General features: G+C 62.7%; 1 protein-coding gene across 1 annotated transcript in view; it reads left to right on the top strand.

Moving 5' to 3' along the window:
- Positions 1-27,671, top strand: part of CACNA1B (calcium voltage-gated channel subunit alpha1 B) — a 122,700-nt gene continuing 95,029 nt past the window's right edge. The window contains exons 1-6 of the mRNA XM_054584744.1: positions 1-284; positions 1,205-1,310; positions 3,846-3,985; positions 20,504-20,595; positions 22,315-22,467; positions 24,125-24,315. Of these exons, the coding sequence (XP_054440719.1) occupies positions 1-284; positions 1,205-1,310; positions 3,846-3,985; positions 20,504-20,595; positions 22,315-22,467; positions 24,125-24,315 (966 nt within the window). The remainder of the gene's footprint in view (positions 285-1,204; positions 1,311-3,845; positions 3,986-20,503; positions 20,596-22,314; positions 22,468-24,124; positions 24,316-27,671) is intronic.

Raw genomic sequence — 27,671 nt, 5'->3', positions numbered from 1 at the left:
ATGGTCCGCTTCGGGGACGAGCTGGGTGGCCGCTATGGGGGCACCGGCGGCGGGGAGCGGGCCCGGGGCGGCGGGGCCAGCGGCGCGGGCGGCCCTGGCCCAGGGGGGCTGCAGCCGGGCCAGCGGGTCCTCTACAAGCAGTCGATCGCGCAGCGCGCGCGCACCATGGCGCTGTACAACCCCATCCCGGTCAAGCAGAACTGCTTCACCGTCAACCGCTCGCTCTTCGTCTTCAGCGAGGACAACGTCGTCCGCAAATACGCCAAGCGCATCACCGAGTGGCCATATCCTGCCGGGGGCCGGGCCGGGCCGGGCGGGGGGCCTCCCGCGGTCTCAGGCACGGGGGCCGGGCGCGGTGTCCGGCGTCCGCTGCGCGCCGGGTGTGGGAGGGGCGGCTGGGCCGGGGGCCGGGGCCCGGGGGCCGGGGCGGGCCGCGTGCGGCGCCCAGTGGCCATCTTTCCGGGGCCAGGAGGAGGGTGCGACCCGGGGACGGCGCGGCGGGAGGGGGCGGGGCGGGGCTCCGGGGCCCCTCTACGCGCGCCGCGGGTGCGTGTGTGCGCACGCGCGCGCCTGTGTGTGGTCGCGGTGGCGGCGGCTGCGGGAGCGACGCGGACGCTGGGTGGAGCCCCCGGCCGGCCCCCGACTCGGCCCTTCGCTCCCTCGGTCCGGACGCAGAGCGCGCGGCCGCCCCGGAGCGCACCCGAGGGCGAGGCCGGGTCCGTGCGGTGGGAGCCCCGGCGTGGCGCGGGCTCGTGCGCGTGCGTGGCTGCAGGTGCGGGCTCGTGTGTGTGCGGGCAGGACGTGAACCCCGCGCTGCGCGTGCGTGCGCGCGGGGCTCTCGGGACAGGCGATTCACGTGCCTGTGTAGCTACATGTGGCTGTGCCTTTAGGTGGGAGTGCGCCTGCGTGGGGTCCCTCCTCCGGCCTCGCGCTGGGGGCGCGCGGCCCCCTCCCCTTCGGGCGCGGGGCCGGGCGGGGCCGGGCGGCGCTGTCCGCGGTGCTGACGGCCGCCGCCGAGACGTGCGGATGGGCCGGCGGCCGCGACTGCAGAGGCCGCAGGGGTGGCTCCTGGCGGGAGGGCGGGGCGGGGCGGGCTGCGTCCGGAAGGGTCGCGGGCCCTGGCGTCTGCTGCGCCGCTGCCGCTCGCCAGCCTCCTCGCCTCCCCTCCCCCTGGCGCCTGCCGGCCAGTCCTTAACCCACGCACTCCCTTCGAGTACATGATCCTGGCCACTATCATCGCCAACTGCATCGTGCTGGCCCTGGAGCAGCACCTCCCTGACGGCGACAAGACGCCCATGTCCGAGCGGCTGGTGAGTGCGCTGCGCCGGCGGCCGCTTGTCTGGGCCCTGGCCCTCTAGGGTCTGTGGCGGTGCCCCTCCCCCTCGGCGGAGGAAGCGGCTGGAACCCAGCGGCCAGGTCGGCCCCTGATGGGAAGGGGCGGCGGCTGGGCCTGTGTCGCCAGCCACCCTCCAGCCCAGATGGACCACCCATCTTGGCCTTAAGCCTCTCTGAGCTCAGAGCTGGGAACTAAACCTGGTGTGTGTGGGGGCGGGGGCGCTGTTCCTAAAGGCCTGGGGTCAGGAGTGCAGGCTCCACGGCCTGGGGAGGTCGTCAGGCCCTGATGGCTTCTGCCGGGTGGTGCCGCCTCGGCCTGTCAGCCCCTCACTCGGACCCGCCTCCCTGGCTCGGAGTCGGTTCCCAGGCCGCTCCTTCCGGCGGGCAGTGTCCCTTCCCCGCTTCAAGCCTGCCACGCGCTCACAGGCCCCTGCCGAGGCACGGTGCTCAGTGCCATGGCCGGCCCTCTGGAGGGGCTGGGGCAGCCGGAGGGGTCGTTCTGGGGTGCTGAGGCCCCATCCAAGGGGAGGCCATGTGCTCTGGCCCCGGCCCTCCCAGCTGCCTGGGCCCTTGGTATGGGCAGGGCAGGGCCGGGCAGGGGTCTGGAGCGGGAGCCGCCGCAGCCTCTGCCCCCGCGTTCGGCGGGTGACCGGTCCTCTGTGACTTCAGTGGAGGCGAGCAGTCGTGCCAAAGCCTGGGTGGCGCTGGCCTGGGCCTGGACCTCGCTGCTGCCCGCTCCGCAGGCCCAGGGGTGGGAAAGGGGGACCGCGAGGGTGCTCCATGGGCGCTCACAGTCGGCAGGGAACCCGGAGAAAGCAAGGCAGTGGCAGCCAAGGACAGGCAGTTTTGGGGTGCGGGGAAGGCCGGGGACCACGTTTTTGAGGATGAAGGACAGGGCTGGCCCCCCGCCCCCCGCAGAGCAAGATGGGCCCGCGGCGAACCTCGCCCGGGTGTGCAGCTGGCTAGGGCCGCGTGCCGTCTCTGGGCCCGGGCTCCTGCTGCTGTGGGGCCCCGCGGCCGTGTGCCGGCGCCGAGCGTCCACCCTGGAGGGCAGACATGGGGGGGAGTCGCAGGGACGGGGGTCCAGGCGCAGAGTCACAAAGGCCAGGCCTCAGGCCGCGGCCCTACGCCCGAGGAAGTGTGGCCAGGGCAGGGCCGGAGAGAGGCAGGCCGGGCGGCCGGGAGGCCGGAGCGCAGCGGCCAGGCTCCGTTCTGTCTCTGCCGGGCGGCAGGCTCGCGGGCCCACTGGGCGTGCGGCCAAGGCTGAGGTCCGGCCCCCCGGCGGGGAGGGCGGCTCGTGGTGGCGGGTGTGAGCCTGCGGCTGGGGCTGGGGGCTGAGCTGTTGAGGAAAGAGGCAGGACGTCCTCCGCCTGGGCCTGGGCTGACCCCACCCTGCAGCCGGTCCCTCGGCTCCGGGCCGGGGCGGGGCCTCTTGGCTCCCTGTGTTGGGGGCTCTGCTTCCCGCCTGCCCAGCGGGCGGAGCTGGTGGAGAAGAGCTGTGAGGCCAGGGGTGGCCGAGGGCCTGTCCATTCCACCCTCACTCTCCCCGCCGGGACCTGCCCTTCTGTCGGCCCAGAAGCTTTCTGGGAAGATCCTCTCACAAGCCCTGCGGGTCCCCCGGGGCAGAAGCGGCGCGGGGGCCATCCAGCCGCATCAGACCACAAGCCTGGGGTGGGGGCAGTGCGGTCCTGCCAGGAGTCGGCATTGGGGTGGCAGGAGGGGCGGCCGGGCCGTGGTGGGCGCTCCACGCGGGGCTGCCTGTCGGCTGTGGGCTGAGCGCTCGATGGGGCGGAGCCCTCAGGGCCAGGACCCCCGGGAGAGGAAGGCCCAGGCTGCTGGGGGGGGGGGGGGTGGCCGGCAGCAGCGCCTGGGCTCGCGGGCCCCGGGCTCCCCTGCAGCCCCAGCCCCGCCCCCGCTGGCAGCGCCGCCCCTCCCCTCTGCCCGCCCTCGAGCCCCGGAGCTGGTGTGTCACCCACGGACCCGCTGCTGGCTCCCGGGACCACCTGCGCCAGACGCTCCCTGCCGCCTCCCTGGTCGGCCACCGCGCCCTCGGTGCGCGTGGCCACGGGACGCCCTCCCCTGCCGAGCTCCACAGGCTTGTCCACGCCTGGCTCAGCACCCGGGGCCCGTCCGGTCCTGCGGGGGAGCGGCCTCCCGCCGGGGGTGGACGGGGGACGCTGTGCCCTCGCTGCTCCCCCGGCAGCAGCGCCTTCCTGGAGCTGGTGGCCTGACGCCTCCCCCGCACGGGCTCCCCGTGCAGGGCCCGGCAGTGTCAGATCCCGGGAGCTGCCGGTCTGGATCATCCAGGAGACACGTGTTAGCAAGTGGGTCCTGGCGTGACTGCTGCCTCCCCTGCTGTGGGGCTGCTGCGTGAGAGGCCCCAGCCCTTCCCGTTGGGACTGGGGCGTGGAGGGCGTGTCGGGTGCCCACGGCAGGGCTGGGAGCCGGGACAGCGGCTGTGGCACCTCGGCAGCCGGGGCCGTGGTGACCCTGGGCTGTGTTCTTCTCAGGACGACACGGAGCCGTATTTCATCGGCATCTTTTGCTTCGAGGCCGGAATCAAGATCATCGCCCTGGGCTTCGTGCTGCACAAAGGCTCCTACCTGCGCAACGGCTGGAACGTCATGGACTTCGTGGTGGTTCTCACGGGGTAGGCGGCCTGGGACGTGGCCTGCGAGGGGCCACCGGCCTTCCCGGGCACCCCCCTGAGGTGGTCAGCGTGGCTGCGGGCAGCGGTGTGAGACCAAGAGGCGCCCGTGTGGCAACCCTGGCTGAGGGGCCAGCCCTCAGTGACCCGTCCGCAGGGGGCTCGCCGACTGAGCCGCAGGAGTGGGGCCCGGCCGCAAGGACGGGCTTCCAGGGCCGGGCTGGCGTGCGCCTCGGCTGGGCCTGCCAGTCGGTCAGAGCTGTGTCCCTCCCGAGGACGTCAGCTGCACAGGTCGCCCTGAGCCCTGGGGCTCGGCCGGCCGTGCACACGGCTCCTGGGGGCGGCTGGTCCCGGGGCCTGCTCACCGCTTCCCTCTCCACCGGGGCCTGGCGATGACCCCTGGCAGCCCAGGGCTCTCTGAGGTCAACCAGGGGGCGGGGGCAGAGTGCCCCGTTCTTCCTCGCTGAGCCCCCACCCTTCGGGGCCTCCGTTTCCCCATCTGCCTGACGGGCGCCTCAGAGTCCTGCCCTGCTCCCCTGCCCAGCGGGGCGCACGCAGGGCCGCCCTCTTGCTTCAGCTCTGGGCGGTGGAGCGGGGAGACCGTGCGAGGCCCGGGCGTTCGCTGCGCAGACCTGTTTGCACAGTCTGGTCCCGCGGGCCCCACCCTGCACCGGGGACTCTGGTTGGTTCTTCTCCGGAGCCTGCTGGTCCCCGGAGACACAGGGCCCAGGTGTGGCAGAGGGGGCCCCCCGCGGCCCAGAGCCCAGGCCGATGCGACGGGAGACGCAGAGGTGGCTCTGCGTGCACCAGCCTGGGGCTCCCCCTTGGGCCCTGGGCCAGGAGCACCGCCCCTCGCCAGCACCCGCGGGGCGGCCCTCGCTGTGCAGGCCTCTGTTCCTCTGATGGCGCCGCCGGCGGGGGCGAGGGTTGGCGGGGGGGCGCCCCGGAGGCCGCGCACTGGGGGGTCGGGGAGTGTCACTGTTTACTTCGCTCTCCCACTCTCTGTCTGGACGCAAGTCCCTGTGGACGGGAAGGAGAAGGCGTCTTATTTTCCAGGGCCTCCCCAGAGCCTGGCCTGGGGCAGGCTCCAGGGGGTGGGGTTATTGACGAGGCTGGGGGTCCCCCCCCCCCGGGGCCGCCCAGTGGGTGGGCGCTGTCCGCGGTGCTGGGCGGCTGAAGCAAGGCGGGGAGGCTGGGCCCCTCAGTGGGGCCGGGAGAGACCTCCCGGGGGTCAGGCCCACTGGGCTCTCTTGCCTGGCGACCACACTCCTGGATGGGCTCGCTGTCCTGGGAGCCCCGGTGAGGAGGACCCAGAGGCCCCCACTCCAGCCTGGCAGATCCCTCCCTCGGCCCCCTTCTCGCTCTCCGTGTCCCCGCAGCTCCCTCCCTGTCTTCCCTCCTTTTCCTCCGGGCCGCTTCCCTCCCGTCTGCGCGGCTCTGCCTCCCTCCCAGCCTCCCTCCGGTCCCCGGCTTCCCTCGGGTGTCCCTTCTCTGTCTTTGTGCTTTCCCTTTCGTTCTCTCTTCCTTTCTCGTCGCTGCCTTGCTCTGAGTCCCTGTCTTGGCGTCGCTGTGCTCTCTGCCTTCAGGCGGGGGCCGACCCTGCCCTGCACCCCAGAGCCGGCCCTGGGCTAGGTGGGGGGCACCCGGCGGGGAGGGCGACCTGTGTCCTGGGGGGGTCACATGTTGGCACAGAGTCACGGGGGTGCTGCCTCCCCCCTTGTGCAGCACGCAGGACTCGTGAACCTGTGTGTGCATGCATGTGTGCGTGCATGAACATGTGTGTGCCTGTGTGTGCATGTGGGTATGGGCGCACTTGTGCATGGAGGCATGTGCACATGTGAACATGTACATGTGGATGTGCTGTGCATGTGTGCGCCTTTGTGCGTGCGTGTGTCAGTGGGGGCATGTGGGTGCAGTTGTGCATGTGTGTGCATGGTGGGAAGAGGCCCTGGGTCCTTTTCGGGGTGCGTGCTGGCTGGGGGGGTCAGGGAAGAACCCCAGCTCTGACTCTCCTGGGTTGCTGTCCCTGTGGGAGGCCTGGGGGGCCTGTTACTTCTTGCTACTTTGTTGCTTTAATTACGGTTAAGGTAATTGGTGCCCAGAGGGCTGGAGGCCCTGTGGGCGGGAGAGGCCCTCCCCAGGGCCTGGGGAAGCCCAGCCCACCCTGGAGCCCAGGGGCGCAGGTCTCAGGCCGCGGGAGTGCCCGCCCCCCGCCCCCCAGCCTTGGGGAGCCTCTTCGTCTCGCCTGCTCCCCTGTGAACTGGGCTTGGGCGCAGCCTTGGCCTCGGGGCGGCGGCACAGCCTCTAGTCCCGCTCCCGGGGAGTGAGCTGAGGGGCCGTCCCGCCGGCCCTACGTGTGTCTGCCTAAGTGCTTGAGCCGCCTGCCCACGTGGGCCATTTGTCAGTCGCTCATGTGTTCAGGGTTTGTTGAGTGTCTGCTGGTGCTGAGCTGCTCTGTGGGCTGGGCTCGAGGGGACACGCTCTCCGGTCCCCCCTGGTTTTTCTCAGCTCCCGTGGGCTTCTGACTGCCCCGACGCGTGACGTTGACCGCTTTCGGTCTGTCTCCCACCACCCTGCTCGACCCGTGTTCTTCACAGCCGTCGGGTGCCTGGCGTGTCCGGAAGGCCACCCTGTGCGTGGGAGCACCGGGCCTCCTTCGTCCCACAGGACAGGGGCAGGGGGGCACGGCGGGCGGCACCCTGCCCGGACGCAGGGTGGGCTGGCCCCAGGGAAGGGCAGAGTGAGGAGAAGCTGCCGCCGAGCCGGGCCCGGAGCTCACAGGTCGGGCAGCGACCGGAGAGCGAGGTGGACGGTGTGTCTTGGAAGGATCAGGCGCTTGTGGCGGGGGAGGGGATGGATGGTGAGCGGGGCGGGCAGCCGGACCCTGGGGTGGGGGCGGGGGGGCAGCGCAGCCACGCAGGGCAGGGACCGGGGCCCAGGGAGGTGGGGGGCCGAGGGCTCTACTGGGGTCTCTGGGCTGCGTGCCGCTGGGCTGGTCCAGGACACGAGGACTCGCCCTACAGGTGAGGGCACGGGGCCCAGACCCCAGGGGTCCGGGCCAGCCCGTCCAGGGCAGCGGAGACCGGCGGGGGCGAGTGCGGTGTGCGCGCTGGGGGCTGGCAGGTGACGAGGAAGGGACGGTGCACCCAAGTCCCCAGCCTCCCCAGACCGACCCCCCCCGCCCGCCCCGGTGTGTCCTTCTGACGCCTCCTCCGCCCCCAGTTCCTCAGAAGCCCCTGCCTCGCCCTTTGGTCCTGAGGCGCTGATTCCAGCGAGGACTCGGGACAGGGCCAGGGTCCTCTCAGACCCCGAGCGCGTCCTCTTGCTGGCAGAGAGCCCAGGAGCCCAGAGGCCCCACTGGCCCCCATCCCGGCCCCCGCCTGGGCTCTCCTTCCTGGTCCTCGGGGACAGCAGAGTGGCTGTCCCTGCTCAGGCCGGTGGAGCCCCAAGGGGACATTTCCAACCACAGCTTCTTGTTTTACTCCAAATTAAACTGGAGTTTCTTTCCAGGACATGTAATTAGAGCTGAGAGGCCTCCCCCGCCGCCGCCCCCCCACCTGCCACATGGGGCCTCCCGGGTCGGGGGAGGTGCTGTTGCCGCTGAGGCTGTGGAGGGAAGTAGAGAAGAGAGGCCCTGGGCTGGGATCGCACCTGAGGGTGGATGACCCGTGTCCCAGGGGACGAGACACACGGTGTCCTAGTGACCAGAGACAGGTGGGCAGACCGAGGTGCGCGTCCAGGCCTCGGGCCTCCGGCAGCGCCGTCTCGGCCACCAGAGCCGTTTCCCGTCCACCCTTCCGCGGTCACACAGCCGCGGTCCTGCTGGGCGTCTCCATGCGGAGTGAAGCCCCTGGGGGCAGGCGGCCGGCCCCTCGGACCCGGGCCTGGCCGGCCCTGCGGGGGGGCGGGGCTGGTGGGGGGGCCGCCTTGCCGAGGTCACGGGAGGCCAAGCCAGTGCCTGTGGGGGAGGAGCCTTCACCCCGGGGCTGCAGAGGCCCCTGCAAGTGTGGGGCGGGGCCCCGGGCCTGGAGCCCTGGGCTACTGCCCTCAGTCCCCCCCCATTTCGCACCGAGGCGAGGGTGGCTGGCCGTGTCACCTGGTTGTAAGCCCAGGGCGCAGGGAGCCAGCCCCTCCCTCGGGGGCCTTCCCAGGCAGAGCCCTCTCCCTGGGGGGCCAGAGCCCGGGCCTGCCCTGCCTTCCCAAGGCCCTGGCCCGGGCCTGTGGGGTGTGCCCGCCCGCCCCGCCCCGCCCGGCCTGGCTGGCCTCTGCCCGCCCTCACCTCACCTCGGGAGCCCTCCCTCCTCTGGCTGCCTCCCCAGCGTCCCCGTTTCTCGTTGGTGAACTTGTTCCTTGGAAGGCCACGCGGCCGTCACCTCCGGCTGCCGTGTCGGAACGGCGCAGGCAGGCAGCGTGCATCACAGACACGCACTGTTCTGCTTCCGGAGGCGGGAGGTCCGGGGTCGAGGTGGCCAGGGGACTGGCTTTGGCGACGCTGTCTTCCCACCGTGTCGTCGTAGCTCTGGGCTCTTCCCGTCCTTGGGGGGCGCCAGCCCTGCCGGGCTGGGGTCTGCTCTCAGGACCTCACTTGCGCCCTGTCCCAAACGCAGTCGCAGCGGAGGCCGAGCCCCTCTGACGCGTCCCGGACCCCTCTCTGACCCCATCACGACTGCGCCTGGTTCCCAGGCAGCAGCCGGTGCTCCCGCGCCTGTGCAGGGCCCCACGTCGACCCTGGGGCCCCGGGGGGCCGTGGGACCGATCCCGGGCCCGGCCTGTCTGTGTGGTGGCTTGTTGTGGGCCCCGGTTGGCTGTGCAATCCAACATCGTCCTCCCGCTCTCGCCCTTCTTCTGACCCTGGGTCCTCTGTCCTTCCTCCGCGACCCCGGCCTCTGGGCCTGCGACCCCGCAGCAGCACCCGGGGCCAGCCCCTCGGGTGGGCTGAGCCAGGGCTCCCCGCCCACCGGCGGACGCCCCCTGCCTGGGGCAGGGCACGGGCAGGGTGCCCGGGGCGTGGTGCAGCCCCCGTCTGCGTGGGAGTCCACGAGGGACCTGCGGTGTTTGCTCCCACTGTGCCCGAGGGGCCCCCCGGCAGCTGGTGTCTGGGGACCTAGGTCTGGGAATGCAGTGTCGGGGGTTGGGTGGCCTCCGAAGGGGGCGGGAAGTCAGCCTCTCTCTCCCCGTCGTGGACCGGCCTTGGGTGCAGCGTTTCCACTGAGGCGGGGCTGAGGCCCAGAAGCCCCTGCAGTGCCAGGTCCGCAGGCATGTCCAGCAGGGCGGCCCTGCGGCCACCAGCTGCTCCGCAGCCCTGGCCTGACTGCGCAGCGGGGTGGACCCTGCAGTGGCTGCAGGGACGGCCTCCCTCCCTGGGTGGGACGTTCCTGCCCCCGCCCGCTCCCGTGGGTGATGGTGTGGGGGCGGAGTGGGGGCAGCACAGCCTCCGAGTCTTCACCAGAGCTGGTGGTTACGGGAGAACAGGCGGGCCACCTCCTGAGACGCGAATAGGTAAATAAAAATAAAAGCTGGCTCCCGTGACATTTCCTATGTCTGGGCTGCTGGGTTGTTTTTTTTTTTAAATCCTCAACTGAGGACATTTTTTTCCAGTGTTTTAGAGATAGACGAAGGGAGACAGAAACTACGATGCGAGAGAAGCATCGATTGGTTGCCTCCCTTATGCGCCTGGACTGGAGATCGAACCCTCGGCCTTTCATTTGTGGGATGATGCTCCAACCAACTGGGCCACACCGGTCTGGGCCCAGCTGCTGTTTTAATACGATAATCCCACAACCCCCTGAGCTACATGTTGTTGCTAACACTCGCTTTGAAAAAAGCGAGTATTTTCTGTGAGCTAATCGTAGATCACGATACACAGGAAGTGGCCGCCGGTGCAGCAGGCAGGGGCTGCGGCCAGGACCCACCGGCAGTCCCCCCGCGGCCCCTCCCTGCGGCCCGCTCCCCGCTGCGCGGCCCTGTCCTCCCGCGAGCCTGCCTCTGGGGGCCGGCCCCTGCCCTCGGCAGGCTGTCCGAGGGCGGCGGCAGTTCCTGGAAGCCCGGGTGCGCCGTCCAGCTGCGGAGCCGTGTTGCGCTGTGTCCGGGCCAGTCTGGCCGTGCCCCAGTCAAGGGCGTCTGGGTGGCTTCCAGGGCTGGAAGTGTCACAAACAAAGCTGCCCCCGCGTCCACGTGCAGGGTGTTGTGCGTGTGTCCCCGTTCTTCCGGGACGAGTGCCCGCGGGGGCTGCGCGGTGAGTGTTCAAAGCCCTGCGCCCCGCCCCCCACCCAGAGGGGCCGCGGCACTTCCGGCGCCGCCTGCCCGGCCCCAGCGCCCAGTGAGCAGGTCGCTCACCGTCCTCGCCCCCGGAGGTGCCGCTGGTTTTTCTTTTCCCTCTGCCGCGGGCGCTGCGATGCCACCTGTGCGTGTGACGCCTGCCCTGCGAGGCACAGGGAGCTCAGACGCCCTTTGCTGGTGGCTCGTTTGCCGCCCGTGAGTCCGTGAGTTTGGTGGCACGTTTCTCCATATGTTCTGCTCGTGTGTTAATTGGCTTGTTTATTCCATTTTCAAGTTTCCAATGGTCACAGTCGGAACGTTTTCTTAGTTTTGAGCTTTCAGACTACTTGCTACATCTTGTGGATTCTCCGAGTTTGCCGTGTGTGGGGTTCACTCACTTCCTCGAGTCTGCAGGCTCTGGCCAAACCGGGAAAGTTGTCAGCTCTACATGCGTGAGTCCTTTCAGCGCTGCCTTGCTGGGTCTTGCCCCCCGGGACTCGGACCCCCCCCCCCCCCCCCCGCGCTGTGGTCCCTCCCGGCCTTGAGGCCCCTCCCTCTCGTTTCAGCCTCGCTTTTTCCTGTGGTCAGAGGGCCACTTGGGCTCCGGGACTCTTTCCTCTCTTCCCTCTTCTGCTGGGGGCCACCCACTTATCTTTCCCTCTCGGTCCTTCTAGTTGTCAGCCATCAAATTGCCATGAGATGCTCCCTGGTATCTTTTATGTCCTGGACGACGGTTCCTGTCTGTTCCCAGCGTGTCTGTGATCGCTGTGGAAGCGCTGCCATCAGAACAGGTGGTTCTGACACCTCCGACACCTCAGGGTGGGGCCTCTGTTGCCAAGTGTCATCTACTTTCAGATCTTCACGGTTTTCCGAGAATGAGTTCTGGCTGAAACCTGGATATTTTAGCAGTATTTTCTGAGACTCTGTTGTTTAAGCCTCTTTTCGCTGGGTCTCTGCTCCTGGGAGGGAGCCCTGCGTGGGGGGAGGACCCCACGGGACAGGGGCCATGACACTTCCGTGTGCTGGTGCGTCACTGTGCGGCCGCCCAAGCTGTGACCCGAGGGTGCCCCCCAGACGCCCATGCTGTCCTCTGTGAGTCGGGGATGCTGGTGCCGACCGTGGCCTCGGGGAGGCCCAGGCAGGCAGCAGAGCCTGTGGGGGTGGTTTGTGGGTGACGCGCGCCTGCCGCCCCCGCCGGGCGTGTTCTTGGGCACAGGGGCTCTCCCAGCCTGGGGTCTCCAGCCCACTCCAGTGCGGGAGAGCTCAGCCCGGTGGGGGTGGGGAGGTTGAGACCCACAGGTTGTCTCCATGACAACGCCAGCAGACTCCTGTGCTGGAAGCGGCACCTGGAATGTCGGTGACAAAGCAGTTCCTGGCACTGGCGCACCAGGGCTCAGCTCCTGTGTCTGGGTGGGGCTGGTGGGCTGGCGCCCAGGCTGCAGCCCTGGCCTGGGGACCCGCCCCGCCCGCGGCCAGCAGGGCTGGGCGCTCAGAGGCCCCTTCTGGGCAGAGCAGAGCGCGCAGCTTAGGGCCGTCCTGCGCCGCTGGAGCTGTGCAGTCGCCGTGTCTGCCCCTTTGCTGGACACAAGGAGCCGAAGCCTCCAGAGCTGCAGGCTGGCCTGGGAACGCAGAAGGTGCCCCCAACCTGTTGTAAAGCAGGGTGACAAGTGTCTTCTCCCAGGGGACCAGTGTGCGGATTCCGCGGCCGGGCAGGCGCCCAGTGGGGCGGGGCCCTCGCAGGCGGTTGTTGCTGGCCTCTGTGGGGGTCCTGGCTGTCCCCAGGTAGTTCCAGAGCACATGCAAGTGGGTTTGGGGGCTGCCGGGCTCCATGCGGTCTGTGCCGCCCCCCAGACTCAGCATGGACCCCATGAGGGGTGGTCCAGGGGGAAAGGGCCCTGCTCCCCAGAGGGGCAGCAAGGAGCAGGAGGAGCAGGCAGGTGGCCTCCAGGTGCATGGGGTCAGGGTTAGGGTTGGCGTCCTTCTGGTCTTGTCACTTCCTCACAGGCAAACAACAGCCGAGGGGTCCTGGTCACCTCCGGCATTTTCAGAAATCGATGGCCCGGGGTGTGGCCCGGCTGGGAAGGCTGGCAGGTGACCCAGAGACTCCCGCACAGACAGCTGAGACACACTGGACCCCGAGTCTGGCGGCTGTGGGGGAGTGGGCTCCGCCGCGGGTGCTGGTGCAGGATGGGACCGTCTGGCCTCTCCACCGCGTGTCTGCGCGTGTGTGTGGGTCCAGGCTGGGTCTGCAGACCCTGTGCTTGTCCACACGCATGCTCACGTGCCCGTGGTGCCATGTCTGAGCGTGGGCCACGTGTGTGCGCGTGTGTGTGTCTGTGCCGTGCGTCCCCACGTCCCCACGTCCCCATGTCCATGCGCAGAGCGGGGCTCGCTGGGCCTGGGCGCACAGTCGTCCCAGGCTGGGGGGGTGTGTGCTCTGTGCTGCGTGTCTTATGTAGTTGAAATCACAATTTACATAAAAACTTGTGTTTTACCTTTTTCTTTTTGTGTAGCAGCATATTGAGGTAAAAATCACATACCATAATATTTATTCTTTTACTGTGTGCCATTCAGGGGTTTTTAACGTGTCCCCAGAGCTGTACAGCCATCCGCACAACCTCATTTGAGAACATTTCCATTATCCCCCCAAGGAAGCCCACAGCTGTGTGCAGCCCCACCCCCCGCCGCCTCGAGGCGCCCCCCACGTCCCCTCGTGGCCCCAGGCCTGACAACCTCGGCTCCACTTTCTGTGTCCCTGGAACAATCTGCTTGGACGCCGCGCGTAAATGCATCTCACAGTAAGAGGCCCTTGGTGTCTGGCTTTTCATTTAATGGCCTTAAGGCTCGTCCATGTTGTAGAAAGTTCAGATCTGTCTTTTAACATTACGTCACAAACACATTAGGTTCTGTATTTTGTTATTTTTTGTAATGACCACACGGGGCCCCGTTGCTGTGGCATTTCGCGGTTGCCGTCCCCCGAGATGGCTGTTTGGGGTTATTCATCGTTCCCACTGTGGCTGCTTAACGTTGGGTGATTTTGGTGGGACGAGTTTCCGGAGTGGGCCAGCTGGACGCGCTGCCAGAGGTCGCGCCGCCTGCTGCGTCCCCCGTGGGGCTGATGCCGAGTCCTGAGGGGCGTGGCACTGTCTTCAGGGGGCGGCCCCATCTGTTCCGTTCCTGTTTCTCGTTCACATTCTGTTCAGTTAGCCAGAACTCTTTGAAATGAGATTAAATGGGAATCATGGCAGCGATTCTATTTTATTACCTGATTTTAAAGGAAATCCTTCCTGACCAATGTGGGTTTGTTGGTACCGTGAGAGTGGATTTTGTGCATCGAAAAGATTATGCAGAAAAGATCTTTTTAAAGAATGAACATTTAATTTATTAAACTTACAAATCCAAGAACATAGCTCTTTAAAAAATATTTAGCTCAGTTTGTAACAATATGGCTGGATCTTGAGGGCCTTATGCTAAGTGTGTGAAATAAGTCAGAGAAAGACAAATACTGTGTTTATACCTGGAACCTAAAAACACACAAACACACCGAACTCACAAAGAGATGGGTGTGTGTTTACAAGGCGGAAGTTGGGGCGGGACCTGGAGAAAGGGGTCACACGGTGCCGGCCTCCAGGTGTGAGGTCTGTCAGTGCTGGGGACCGGATGACAAAGAGGCAGGTGGAGAGTGTCCTGCTCAGAGCTCCCACCTCAGGGAGACATTTCCCCCTCCCGTCACGGTGCCCGGGAGCCGACGGGCGTCGCCTAGACCCGCCGCGGTCACCTTCACAGCCGGCGTGCCGTGCGCCTCACGCTTACACAGGGATGTTCGTTGGCTATTTCTCAGTGAAACTGGAAAAAATTTTAGATTCGCTGATTTTTAAGTGATTTTGAAGAAGACTCAGTGCCATATCCCATTTCATAAACTTAGTTATGTCAAACATTTAAAATTTCATTTGTAAATTTATTAGAACTGGACCTTCCTAAATACTAAGTATGGCATGTCTGGTACATTAGAGTATGAATAAGGTGAATCATACATTTGCTTACATGTTCTAGTATTTTTTACAAACTTAAAAGTGTTCAACTTAAAACCCCAGGTCTAAGTCAATTTTTCCATTACACTTAAAAAAATCAGAATCTCTCAGGCCTCCTGTCACTGTGTTCTGGTAAAGTCTGTCAGAGCCCCGGCACCGACACAGGAAGCTGGATTTGCGTACACATCCCTGTGTATAATTGCAAGGCTCCCCAGGGGTTAAGTGACCGCGCTCAGAGCCCTGGCGGCGGGCTCCCTGCCGGGGGCCAGGTGCCACCTGGACAGCATCCCTGGGCCGGGCACGGCTTGGGCTTGCCAGCCGGTGTCTAGACGCTTGGAGAGTGGGCCGCCGGAGGGGAGGGGGAAGTGACTTTGTCCTGTGAATTTGCCTCTTCTCGGGAATGGCGTTGGCGCTCTCCGGGGCCCTCACTGCGTGGCCGTTTGCGGTTTTATACTCACACCTGGAGGGCAGTATCCCCACGTGTTGCTCTGACACGCGTGTTTCCCTGCATGTTGTAAGTTTGGAAATTTCTCTTCGAGAACTCCGTGCACAACACGACAGGTATAGCTGAGGTCTTCTGGATGCCATCCCTCCACCAAATTCTTGCTTTCTCCTTCCCCTTCCCCTCCTGGCGGCAACAGCCGCCCTAACTTGTGTCCATCATTGTGGCGTCTGTGTTCGGGGAATTCCCCTTTTACAGCGTATGCCTGTGTCCCCAGGTAACACAGTGCTGTCGCCAGGCTGTGTATGTGTATTTACACACAGGTAAAGGACTCTTCCACAGCCTGACGTGTGTCCACTCGGCGCTGGGGTAGACGTCCCCGTGTCGCTGTGTCCAGGTCCCCCACGGTGTGCACGGTGTCTCTCTCCCCTCGCGGCGAGCAGGACATTCTCGCGCTTTTCACGGCAGCAGACGCCGTGGTGAGCGTGCTCTGCGTGGTTCTTCGGCCGTGCACGCGACGTGTCTGGCGGAATTAGCAGTGAGCTTCCTGGGTTGTAGGGCTGCTTATTTTAAAATGTTCCAGAAGCGGCCAAACGCTCTAAGAAACGTTCTGCAGTGTTCTCTTCCACCAGCAAGCTGCCTCGTGGTTCACCGGCTCTCACGTTGTTTGCTGAACGGAGGGTATGAAATGGTGTCACTCCGTTAGTTTAATTCGAATTTCCCTGAGTGCTAGTGGTTTTGAGCATCTTCTCCTCTCTTTCGTAATTTGTTGCTTTTTCTGATAGGGTGGGTTTTTCATATGAATTTATAGTAATTCTTTATATATTCTGGAAACCAATTATGTCAGTCATAAGCATCGCAAATATCTTTTCCTTTTCATTTTCTCTGTAGTATCTTTTGTGGTATAGTTTAAATTTTATTCTAGTCAAATCTACCAATCTATTACTTTATGGTTAGTGATTTTTGTCTTTTTTAGAATCATAGAATTGTTCTCTTGGGTTTTTTTCCCCAAAACTTTTAAATTTTGCTTTCTGTACTACGGTTTCTTTTTGATTTTCCAACTTTTAAAATCATGCCAAAGTCTACCATAAGAATTTGCCACTTTAGTCACTGGGTGTGCCGCTCAGTGGTTTTAGGCGCATCTGCGCTGTCGGGCGCCCGTCGCCGCCGTCACCTCCGGGACTCTCTTCACCCTGAGAAAGTGAAACTCCACCCCACCACACAGCGGCGCCCACGCCCGCCCCTCCGGCCCTGGCACCCCTTCCGCTTTCTGTCTCCATGGTTTTGATGCCCTAAGTACCCCATGTAAGTGGGACCCTGCAGCGTTTGTCTCTTTGGGATGGGCTTATTTCACTTAATGTCTTCAAGATTCACCAGCAGTGCACCCTGTCTTAGAAGCTCATTCCTTTTCGAAGGCTCAGGTTCCATCGTATGTGTGTACCATCATTTGCTCCTTCACTCGTCCGTCGATGGACGCTGGGATCCCTTCCATGTTTTAGCTGTTGTGAATGAGATGCTGCTGTAAACCTAGGTTTGCAAATATCTCGAGACCCTGCTTTCATATCTTTTGGGCGTATACCTGCAACTGAGATCGCTGGGTCATGTGGCATTTCTACATTCAACCCTCTGAGGACCTTCCCTACTGATTTCTGCAGCAGCTATACCATTTACATTCCCACCAGCAGTGCCAAAGGCTTCCAGTTTCTCCACATCCTCGCCAACACTTGTTAATTCCTGTCTTTTTTGATCGTAGACATCCAATTGGGTGTGAGCTGGTATCTCATTTGATTTGCATTTTCCTGAGGGTTAGTGATGTTGAGCATCTTTTCATTTGCTTATTGGTCATTTCGGCTTATGTTGTTTTTATTGATTTTTAGGAGTTTGTTTTATCTTCTAGATCCTAGTTTCTTGTTGGAGACATGATTTGTGAATATTTTCTCCCACCATTTAGGTTGTCTCTTCGCTCTCCTAGTAGCTCCTTTGATGTATAAAAGTTTTAAATTTTGCCCTGGCTGGTGTGGCTCAGTGGATTGAGTGCCGGTCTGCGAACCAAAGTGTTGCTGGTTTGATTCCCAGTCAGGGCATCTGCCTGGGTTGTGAGCCAGGTCCCCAGTTGGGGGCACGTGAGAGGCAACCACACAGTGATGTATTTCTCCCTCTCTTTCTCTTTTCCTTCCCCTCTCTCTAAAAATATAAAAAATCTTTTTAAAAAAGATTTTAAATGTTGATGAAGTCCAATTCAGGTATGTTTCTATTATTGCCCATGCTTTTGGTGTCTTATCCATTGCTAAATCCAATGTCGTCAAGATTTTCTAAGAATTTTATTGTTTAAGGTCTTGTATTTAAATCTTTGATCCATTTTCAGTCATGTTTTGTGTATGGTATAAGATGAGGGTCCAACTTATTATATTTTGCACTTATCCCAGAACAATTTAGTGAAAAGACTGTCTTTTCCCCATTGAATGGTTTTGACACTCTTGTTGAAAATATATTGACTCTTTGTGAGGATTTGTTTCCCCGCGATTATTCTATTCTATTGGTCTACAGGTCTATCTTTATGCCAGTACCACGTTGTTTTGAATAATGTAGTTTCATAGTAGCTTTAAAATTTTTTTTAATTAAATTTATCAGACTGGCATTGGTTAATAACATCACATGAGTTTCGAGTGTGCGGCTCTGTCTTATGTCGTGCCTATCGCGCTGTGCGCCCACCTCCCAAAGTCAGGCCCCCTTCTGTCGCCGTAATTTGGCCCCTTTGCCCTCTTCGTCCGCCCCCTGCTCTCTTCCCCTCTGGCAACCACCGTACTGCGGTCTGTGTCTACGGGTTTGTGGCTTTCTGTCTGATGTCCCACATATGAGTGAAATCACGCGGCTCTTGTTCTTTCTGTCTGACTTGAATTCAGCTGACATCCTCAAGACCCATCCGCGCTGCCGCCGCCGGCAACCTCTCGGTTTCCCTTCTGGCTGAGCGGTAGTCCGGCGCGTAGCGGCACCACTTGTGTAGCCAGTCATTTACCCAAGGACACAAGGTAAAACCGTATGACCATACAATAGAGCAGAAAAAGCATTTGACAAGATACAACATCTATTTATGGTGAAAAACTCAGTAAGATGGGCGTAGAAGGAAAGAACCTCCGCAGATGAAGACACGTGACAGACCTTCAGCTGATGGACACAACGGTAAAAACTGAAAGCTTTTTCTCTAAAATTAGGAACAAGTCCAGGCTACCCATTCTCAGCACTGTTATCCAACATGGTATGGAAACCCTGGCCAGAGCAATGCGGCAAGAGAAAGAAATTAACGGCATCCAAGTTGGGAATGAAAATAGAAAACCTTAAAAACTCCAGCAAAAAACAATTAGAAACAATAAACAAATACAATAAAGTAGCAAGATACAAAATCAATGTAGAAAAATCTGTTGCATTCTCATATGCTAACAATGAAATATCAGAAAAAGAAATGAACAATTCCAGTTGCAGTTGCAACAAAAAGAATACAATACTTAGAATAAACTTAACAAAGGAAATGAAGAGCCTGTACACTGAGAACAGTATGTTTTGAAATCAGGAAATGTGAATCCTCCAATTTTGTTCTTTTTCAAGATTGTTTTTGACTATTCAGGGACCCTCGAGATCCCATGTGAATTTTAGGATGTTTTTCTATTTCTGAAGAAAATGTCTTTGGAAATTTGGTAGGGATTGCATTGAATCCATAGATCGCTTTGGGTAGTATTGACATCTTAACGATACTAATTTTTCTAATTCATGAATATATGTCTTTCAGTTCTTTAATTTCCTTGAGCAGTGTTTTGTAGTTTTCAGTATACAAGTCTTGTATACAAGGCTTACCCAAGCCTTCTTGGTTAATTTTATTCCTAAGTATTTTATTCTTTTTCATGCTATTATAAATGAATTAAACATTTTTTTGGGTTGTTCATTACAAGTGCATAGAAATATTTTGTTTGTTTGTTTTGACTTTATATCCTAAACCTCTGTTGAGTCCCTTAGTTGTGGTAATTTTTGGTGGATTTTCTGAATGTGTAGGTTAGTTGGAGAAAAAGGACTTCTAGGGATGTTACAATTTATTGGTGCTTGTAGTGAACTTTAAACTTGAGAACTCAAGTCTTTAACTCTGGAAATTTCTCACTCATTTTCTACTCAAATGTTGCTTATTCTTTCCTGGAACTCACATTTGGTATGTTAGATATGCCATCGCTTACCTTCTGTCTCACTGTGTTCTGTCTTTCTGACACCTGTAGGTGAATTCTTAGCTCTGCTTTCTAAACCATTAATACTATCAAACCATGTCTCCAGCCTGGAGTACGATTCATTGTTCTTGTTGATATTTCCATAAATATTTGTTTATTGCTAGGACTTCTAACTAGTTTCTGCCTCTTTTGTTTCATGATTTCCTGGTTTCTACTGAGTAGAGTTCATGTTCCCAGCAGTTGGATGCCTCTCGGCATGCATCCCTCGTGCCCGATGGGGTTTTGTTTTGAATGGACTTTCCTGTTGCCCTTCTTTTCTTTCTACCTGAGAGTTTTGATCTTATTTTGACCCCTGTTCCCAGTCAGATTTTACCCCTCATGCAGTGTGTTTAGGGGCCACAAAGCCATCTTCGCCAAGGTTCCTGCGTGCGTTTCAAAGGTACAGCCACCAGAATTGCTGGTGGTTTGGATGTGGAGTGTGAGGGAGAAGAATCCGGGACAAAGCCTTGGTTTTGCTTCAGTGACAGTTGACTAGTCACTATGAGGGGGACACTGGGAAGGAGCAAGGCTGCAAGTGAGAAGTGAGAATCGGAAGCTCTTTAGTCACCATGATGTAACTGAAACTCTGAACTTAAAAAAAAAAAAAAAACGGACATTTTCAATCCTTGGATTAAAGTTAGAAACAGAGCCCTTTAGGTGTTAACATTACATGCTTTTGTTTGATATGCAGGTGGAAGTGTTTAAAATACGGTTGGATATCTGAGCCCAGAATTCCAGATTTAAGCTAAAGGTATCAGTTTGGAGTAATAAGCACACAGTGATTGGTATTCAGAGCTACGGGGTGGGGGGGGTGTCCGCTTTCTGAGTCTGGCAGAGGAGGTGACGCTGGACAGTAAGACCTAGAAGCGGCTCCTGGGGAGTTAAGAGAAGAATGAGAGGTGACCACAGGGCCAGAGAAGAGACCGTGGAAGTGAGGACTCACGTGTTGGCGTTGGGAAGAAGGCTTGTCACCGCGTCTTCCGGGGCCCGTGGGTGGGGGCCTAAGTGGACGAAGCTGAAGTGACCCAAGGAAGGTGGTGTGGAGAACGCGGGGCGACAGCGACAGAGTGTGGGGTGAAGGGCGCAGGGAAGCGTGTAGGGGGCCGACGTGGATGTGGGCTCTCGCGGTCAGTCTCTAAGTTGGAATCTGTTTTTACGCAAACGAAGGAAGTGATCGGGGTGGTTATGCCGAGTCCTGAACCCTCTCGTCTGCCTCCCTGACCCTGGTGCCTACGTGACCCTGAGACAAAGTGAAGAGGGGCCATCGGTCCAGGACCCTCGAGTCCCATGCCCCCACCTCCTCTCAGGAGGCAGCTGGGCTGCAGCTGGGGCTGGTCGGGGCGCATGTGCAGGCTTGGACTCAGCTGGAGGACAGACCCGGGGCCGGGCCAGGTGCCAGAGAGCAAGGATCCGCCAGCGGTGGTGGTGCTGATGCTGGCACAGCCAGGGCGCTCTCCCCCCGTGCCAGCCCTGTGCACGGGCAGTGGGGGACGCAGTCCCAAGGGCGCGGGTGGTGCTTCTCACCTCCTTCTGTTTCTGCCAGGATCCTGGCCACGGCCGGCACCGACTTCGACCTGCGGACGCTGCGGGCCGTTCGGGTGTTGAGGCCCCTCAAGCTGGTGTCCGGGATTCCGAGTGAGTCTGGGAAGATCTCGGAGGCTCTAGCCGGCCCTGAAGACGGGCCTCCTCCCCCGCCCACGGCCGGCCAGGGCCACAGCCACGGCCACGCCCGGAGCCAGGGGCCCCTTAGCTTGGGGCTCTGGACCCCAGGGAACTGGACGGAGCACAAGCAGCGGGCCTCTCCGTGGTCCCCCTCCAAATGACGGCCCGAGGGGGACTCGGCTTCCCCAGATGGGCGCCGGGCTGTGTTCTGGGTTTGCCTCTTTTTCCGGGATTAAGGAACAGAGCAGAGAAGGCCACGCTGGTGGGGGCGGGGCGCCTGGGAGGGGTTGCAGGACTGCCCGGACCCCTCACTGGGCCCCGGCTGGTAGGGCCGCTGGCACTGAGACTGGTCCAGGCAGGAGTGTGTCCGGGGCTCCGCAGAAGAGTGACCAGCCTGGCCCAGCCTCCAGGGCGGCAGAGGGCTGGTGTTGCGGCTCCCTCAGGGCCGGGGGCAGGGGGCTAGGGCTGTGTCCCCTAGACAGCTGCTTGGTCCCCATTCGGGCCAGACCCTGCCGGACAGGGGCTCAGGCCCGATCAGCCACGGGCCGGGCTGCAGGCAGGGGCGATGGGTCCCGAGCACCCCCCTCCCCCCGAGGGCAGGGCTCTGCCTCACTGTCCCCGCAGAGCTGGGTCTCAGCATCTCCTGCCCTTCCCTCTCAGCGCCCCCTGCTCTTCCCTCCCACAATCCTCTGCGCTGCCCTTCCAGAACCTCCCGCCGTTCCCGTTCCAGACGCCCTCATCTTACCTCTCAGGACCCTCTGCTCTTGCCACAGACCCTACAGCCCACTCTGCCTCGGGCTTCATTCCCCGCCCCCGAGCACCCTGCTCCTCCCTTGGCTTTAGGACACTGCTCAGCCCACCTCCTCCGAGACCCCTGCGCCCCGGAGATGCGCAGTCCTGCCCCGCGCAAGCGCTCATGCTCTGCCCACCTTCCCCCAGGACTTAATGGCCCTGCTGTGTCCCTGGCCCTTACTCGTGCTCACTGCTGGGCCCCTGGCCCTGGATTCCCGGCCTCGCCCCCAGGAGTCTCCTCCCCTCCCCAGGAAGCCCGGCCCCGCCCCCCAGGACTCTCCTCCCCTCCCCAGGAAGCCCGGCCCCGCCCCCAGGACGCTCCTTCCCTCCCCAGTGCTCTAGGAGTCTCCTTCCCGACCCGGGACTCCGGGCCCCGCCCCCAGGACTCTCCTCCCGGCCCTAGTGCTCCGGGAGTCTCCTCCCAGCCCCAGGACTGGAGCCCCGCCCCAGGAGTCTCCTCCCCTCCCCAGGAAGCCCGGCCCCGCCCCCCAGGAGTCCGCTCCCCTCCCCAGGAAGCTCGGCCCCGCCCCCAGGACGCTCCTCCCCTCCCCAGTGCTCTAGGAGTCTCCTTCCCGCCCCGGGACTCCGGGCCCCGACCCCAGGAGTCTCCTCCCCGCCTCAGGAAGCCCGGCCCCGCCCCCAGGGCGCCCCTCCCCTCCCCAGGAAGCCCGGCCCCGCCCCCAGGACTCTCCTCCCCGCCCTAGTGCTCCGGGAGTCTCCTCCCAGCCCCAGGACTGGGGCCCCGCCCCAGGAGTCTCCTCCCCTCCCCTGGACTCCCGGGCCTGCTCCTGGACTGTCCTCCCCGCCCCCAGGGCTCGGCCCCGCCCTAAGACTCTCGCCCCGCCCCCGGCCCCAGCCCGCCCCGCTGTGACCCGCGGCTCTCGCCCCGCTCTGGCCCAGGTCTGCAGGTGGTGCTCAAGTCCATCATGAAGGCCATGGTTCCGCTGCTGCAGATCGGGCTGCTGCTCTTCTTCGCCATCCTCATGTTCGCCATCATTGGCCTCGAGTTCTACATGGGCAAATTCCACAAGGCCTGTTTCCCCAACACCACAGGTGAGGCCCACACCTGTCTGTCCAGGAGAGGTCGCTGTTCTAGCTGCTGGGGGCCTCTAGGTGCCCGCAAATGACATGCGTTCCCGTGGGTACACGGGATGGACCTGATCAACACACGGAAAGAAGCTAATAAGCGCAGGTTCTAATAACTTCTAGGAAGGAGACAAAGAGGGTTCCAGAAATGGAATGGGTCTGGGGGCTCGCCTCGCGGACAGCGGCCGGGAGGCCTGAGGGGACCATGAGCAGCGGTGACCGCAGTGAGGGGGCGCCGGGGCGCCTGGCCAGAGCTTCCACCACGGAGGCCTCCAGGTGGGCGTCGGGGGCAGGACCGGAAACAGCGGGGAAGCTCTGTGTCCCTGACGGCGGCGGCAGGAGCCCAAGCTGCGTCCGGGGCAACACCCTGCGGGCTCGGGGACCAGTCGCAGGAGGCAGGCCTGGGGGCCCACGGGGCTTTGCTGGGGCGAGGTCACGGGGGCAAGAGGAGGACAGGCAGGGGCAACACGGGCTGGGGCTGGAGCCGCAAAAAGGTTCCAGGAGGACCCACGGGACCGTCCCGGTACCTGGGGGAAGGCGTTCCCTGAAACGTGTCACTCGGGTTTTACAAAGTCTCTGATCAAACTGCAAATAAAAGGGAATTTCTTAAAAACTCCCTAAGTTTTTTGCAAACATTTTGTTGTAAGTCTGAACAGCTTCCCCTTCAAAGGGACTAAGAAAACAAAGGCCCCCGGATCGTCACGTCTGGTCACAGGGCTCTGATGGCAAGGGGACGAGCGAGGGAAGAAAAGTCCATCCAGAATTTGAGAGCAGGGAATAAAACTTCTCTTACGTTCAGGAGAATGCAGTTGGTTGCAAGTAGTGACTCTTGCCCCTTGTTCGTGAGTGTTGATTAAGATACTGGGAGGAAGAAAACTAAACCCGTGTGGTCAGCTTTGCCTTCTACACCTGGGAGTGCTGGTTTCAGCCTAAAATTACTCAAAAGCTCTCGCGAGTCGATAGGTGGGGCTTCTGTGTGTTGTTAAATCTTTGTTTTACCTTCCCCTGGGGTTTTGGGAGGGGAGGGGACTAGCACGTGCTGCTGGCATCTTGTCCCAGAGCTTAGCGCTGGTTTCTGGGGTTTCGCCCACGTCCCTCTGTGTGGTCCCGGCTGCCAGCTCGGCTTGGCACGTCCGTCTGCGGGGCCGGGGCAGCGTGCTCCCCAGGCACGGGATGAGTGGGCCTGGGTCCCCTGCCTGAGCAGCACCGGCACTTCAGTGGCCGAGTCCAGCTTGGTGTTGGCTCCGGAGTGACAGGCAGGTGTGCAGGTCAAGAGAACCACGTGGCAGTTTGGCCGTGAGGGACAGGAATTGGCGTTGAGGGGGCAGGAGACCTGGGGCCGAGGAGTTTGCTGTTTCTGGTTTTAAGGTGAATGAGTCCCAAGCACGTTTAGCAGTGGCAGGTGGTTTCCGCAGAGGGCGGGGGTGGGTCTGAGCTCAGGGCCAGGCTGCAGTGGAGAGGGGACTGCAATGTAGGGGCGCGAAGGGGCAGGGGGAAGCTGAGGGCGGTTCCGCAGGTGCCCGGTCTCTGCCCTCCTGGGACGAGGTCTCCCGTCCGGCGGGCAGGGGTGGGAGAACTTGAAGCTGCTGAGCTCAGGGTCTGAGCTTCACTATCCTGTGCGCAGATGCGGAGCCAGTGGGCGACTTCCCCTGTGGCAAGGAGGCCCCCGCCCGGCTCTGCGAGGGCGACACCGAGTGCCGGGAGTACTGGCCGGGGCCCAACTTCGGCATCACCAACTTCGACAACATCCTGTTCGCCATCCTGACGGTGTTCCAGTGCATCACCATGGAGGGCTGGACCGACATCCTCTACAACGTGAGTCCGCCGTGGCCCCGGAGCTCCCGGGCCCCAGGGGTGGCGCTCCCGACCGGGCGCCTCTGCCCGCCCCGGGCGCCTTCCTCAGGCGGCCCCACTCGGGGCGCGCCGTGAGATCCGCCTCGGCGCCCGCTCCCGCTGCGGCGCGTGGCCTGCGGCTCCTGTTCGGGAAGTGGACTGAGGGTGGGGGTGGAGGTCCAAAAAGGCGCCCCCGGGAAGGTTCTCCTGCTTCGGGCGAAGGCGGACGGGCCTGCTCCCGTCCAGCGGCCGGGGGCGTCAGCCCCCCGCAAGGAGAGGAAGCCGAGGCCTTGGGCCCCGGGGCCCCGGGGTCGCTCGCTGCGGAAGACTCGCTGAGTGTCCTTGCTGGGGTCTTCCGGGTGGAGAAGGGGACAGCGAGGCTGCCTGGGGAAGCCGAGTCGCGGCAGGGCGCGGGGTGCTGGGGCGGGCCTTGTCCTTTCGGCCGTCCGTGTCCGTGTCCCCGCTGTCTTCAGGGCAGCGCCCGGCTCGGCAGCGCCGGGCCGTCCTGGTTTGCTGCCCGTGACAGAAGCTGGGGGCGTCTGGTGACCCACGTCACGCCACCTTCCCCGTACCTGAGGCCCTTCTGCTCCTGAGCAGGCCTCTGTCTTTTTAAAGTGTGAATAACCTCCCCCTTCCCCACTCCCTGCCCCCCACCTTCTGCCCCCTAGAGCTCTGGAACCACCGGGGCATGGGAGCAATCACGTTCGGGCCTCAGGGCCGCTGGGAGGCAGAGCGGGAAGGCACGGGGAGCCAGGGGTCCGGCCTCTGGCCAGGAAGGCGAGGCAGGTGGATTGCTAGGTTTTGTGCGGCTACAGGGCGTGTTCTGGGCAGATGCTGTGGGGGGGGCCAGGGCACCCCGCGCTTCCCTTTGAACCCTCACTTGTGCCGCTTGGGCTGCAAGCCGCGGAACCTGCGCCCCCACATCCCCAGCCTCCGGCAGCTCGGTGCCGGCCCGGCAGGGGCCCTGGGCCCCATGCCCCCTCCGCGGGCTTGGGACACCGACCCAGGGGAGTCTCGGGGCCGGGCACTCCGCCAGTGCCGGGTGCCTGCCTGTGAGCAGGCGGGTAGCAGAGGAGGAATCAGGCAGAGCTGGCCCAAGGTCTGCTGAACTGGATTCCTTTGTGCAGTGGGCGTCGTGTCTGATGACAGCTCTGTGTGATCGGGGACAAAGGCGGCGACGAGGAGCTTGGCTCTTCTCTCCCCACAGCAGATCAAGGAACAATTTCCACAAAGACAGACCCTAAAAATAGCTCTTTGCTGGTCACCTCCCTGCCAGCCCCACCCAAACGAGGGACTGCAGGGCCGCCTGCGCCGCCCCCAGCGCTCCCTGGGGCTTGGCCGGGGCCACGTGACTCTGTGACTCTGTGCCCCTGGTCGGCGAGGGGCTAGAAGTGGACGTGGGCACAGTCAGGAAAGGGCCCCGGAGCCTTGGTCCGACACACGCTTCCGTGGGCCCCACGGGTGCCGGGGCTCCCCGGGATGCGAGCAGCACTCGGAAAATCCAGGCTCGACGGGCGATGTGCTTTGAAAAGACCCCGAGGGTGAGGGCCGGGGCGACCTGTGGTTGCGGCCGGGTTGGGGCACCCGATGGGGCGACAGCGAGGCCGGCGCCCACAGCCAGCGGCCGCTGCCCACGCCGAGGGGCCCGGTCGGTCGCTGGCGACCAGACAGGGTGTTTGAAGAGGGCTGTGCGCAGGGAGAGGCTGGCCCTCGCTCTAGCCCTGTGCGCAGGGAGGGCGTCCGGGCTCCCACAGCCGGGGCTCCTGGGGCCGCGGGGCGCACGCCGTGTCGGGAGCCACGGGGTGGGGCGTCTGTGGACCAGCTGGAGCCACGGCAGCCAGCGGCCCCTTTACATTCTGACCGGGGGACGATGGGGTCTCAACGGACAATGTCTGCTCAGGCCGGATTCCTGAAAACCTGGTGGCGGTGGGGGGCTGCCCCCAGCGGGAGGGAAGGGCTCTGGACTTTCTGGAAAGTGGGTGAGTCAGCAGTGACTGCCTGGCAGACCCAGAGAGGTGGTCCTTGCGGGGCAGCGGCAAGAAAGGGGAGCTGACCTGTCCCCTCCTGCCTCCAGGCTTTGGTGGCGTCGGAGGACCGCCGCTGGGCCTGGGGGCATGGGGAGCCGCGCCCCTCCCCGCCGTCGGTCGCCCGCCGGGGCTGGCCCTCCGTGCAGAGTGCGCCGACCCGCTCATTCGCGGCCGAGACGGGATGTGGTCACCGAATCGAGACTTCCCTACATGACGTGACTGTCGAGCTTTCTGTTGCTCGTCGCCTGTCCGGGTCCTGGTCGGGGCCACGCCCGTGCACAGGTCCGAGAGGGGGAGACCATGTTGGTTTGTGATTATGGACGTGTGGCCCTGCCACGCCCGCCGCGCTGGCTAGTAGCTCCCTGACGCCCCGAGGAGGGAGTGCGCATGCGGGCGCCCAGGCCGTGAGCTCGGAAGTGCGTGCAGCACGGAGTCGCCTGTGGCCAGGACGTGAGACCCAGCGCTCCCCGCTGGGGACAGGGGTGCCTTCCCATGAGGGGGGACGGTGGGGAGCGAGGGGTCTGCTTGGCGTTTTTCCTGCAGGCCGTGGGCACCCCAGGCTTCTGCTGTGGCCTGCGGCGGTCTCAGTGACCGGTCCGCCCCAGCGAGGCGTTGAGTGCACAGGCCGTAGGTGAGGGGCTGGCCGGGCCGAGGGCGTGTGGGTGAAGTCGCGAGTCGGGTGGAAGGTCCCGGGGGAGCCTGAACTCACCGGGGTCACGGCGGCGATGGAGACGCGGGGACACCAGGCCCGCCGCCGCCGCTGAGCCGGGGCCTGGTGGGGTCTGGCGTTCACGGGGGGGGGGGGGAAGGGGGGGGGCTGGGGTCGGGGCAGGGGTCGCTTTGGAGCCTGCAGAGCAGAGCAAGCGCTTCAAAAGCGGGGTGAGCCTGGCCAGAGACCGTGGGAGGTCAAGACAGATGCTGGTAAAGTCGACCAGAGCGGGGTGGGCTCGAAAGCGGGAGCGTGTGGTTTGAGGGGAGGGGGCGGGCGGGCGGGGGCTCGGAGGAGCGGGTTTGCCCTGTGACCTGGGGCTGGGGCTGGGAGGGCGTGCAGGGAAATCTGGGGAATGACTTTTTAAAAGTAAACGTTTGCGGTAACAGTTTAGGAAATAACACAGATCCCGGGTATCCTTGCCCTGGTTCCTCTAATGGTAACAACCTGCAAAACTAGCCTGTGTCATGACCGGGTAAGACGCAGACCGTGTGTCCCTCCCCACGGGGTTCCCTCCTGTGTCCCTGCCAACCGCCCTCCCGGTTGCTGACTCCGTGGTTTTGCCTCTTGGGGGATGTCATGCAGATGACGCCACCTTGTCT

The sequence above is a fragment of the Pteronotus mesoamericanus genome, unplaced genomic scaffold (genome assembly GCF_021234165.1).
Source record: "Pteronotus mesoamericanus isolate MK-2021 breed Mesoamerican mustached bat unplaced genomic scaffold, CSHL_Meso_final contig_78, whole genome shotgun sequence".
NCBI classification, from domain to species: Eukaryota; Metazoa; Chordata; class Mammalia; order Chiroptera; family Mormoopidae; genus Pteronotus; species Pteronotus mesoamericanus.
This window is presented reverse-complemented; position numbering and strand designations above follow the sequence as displayed.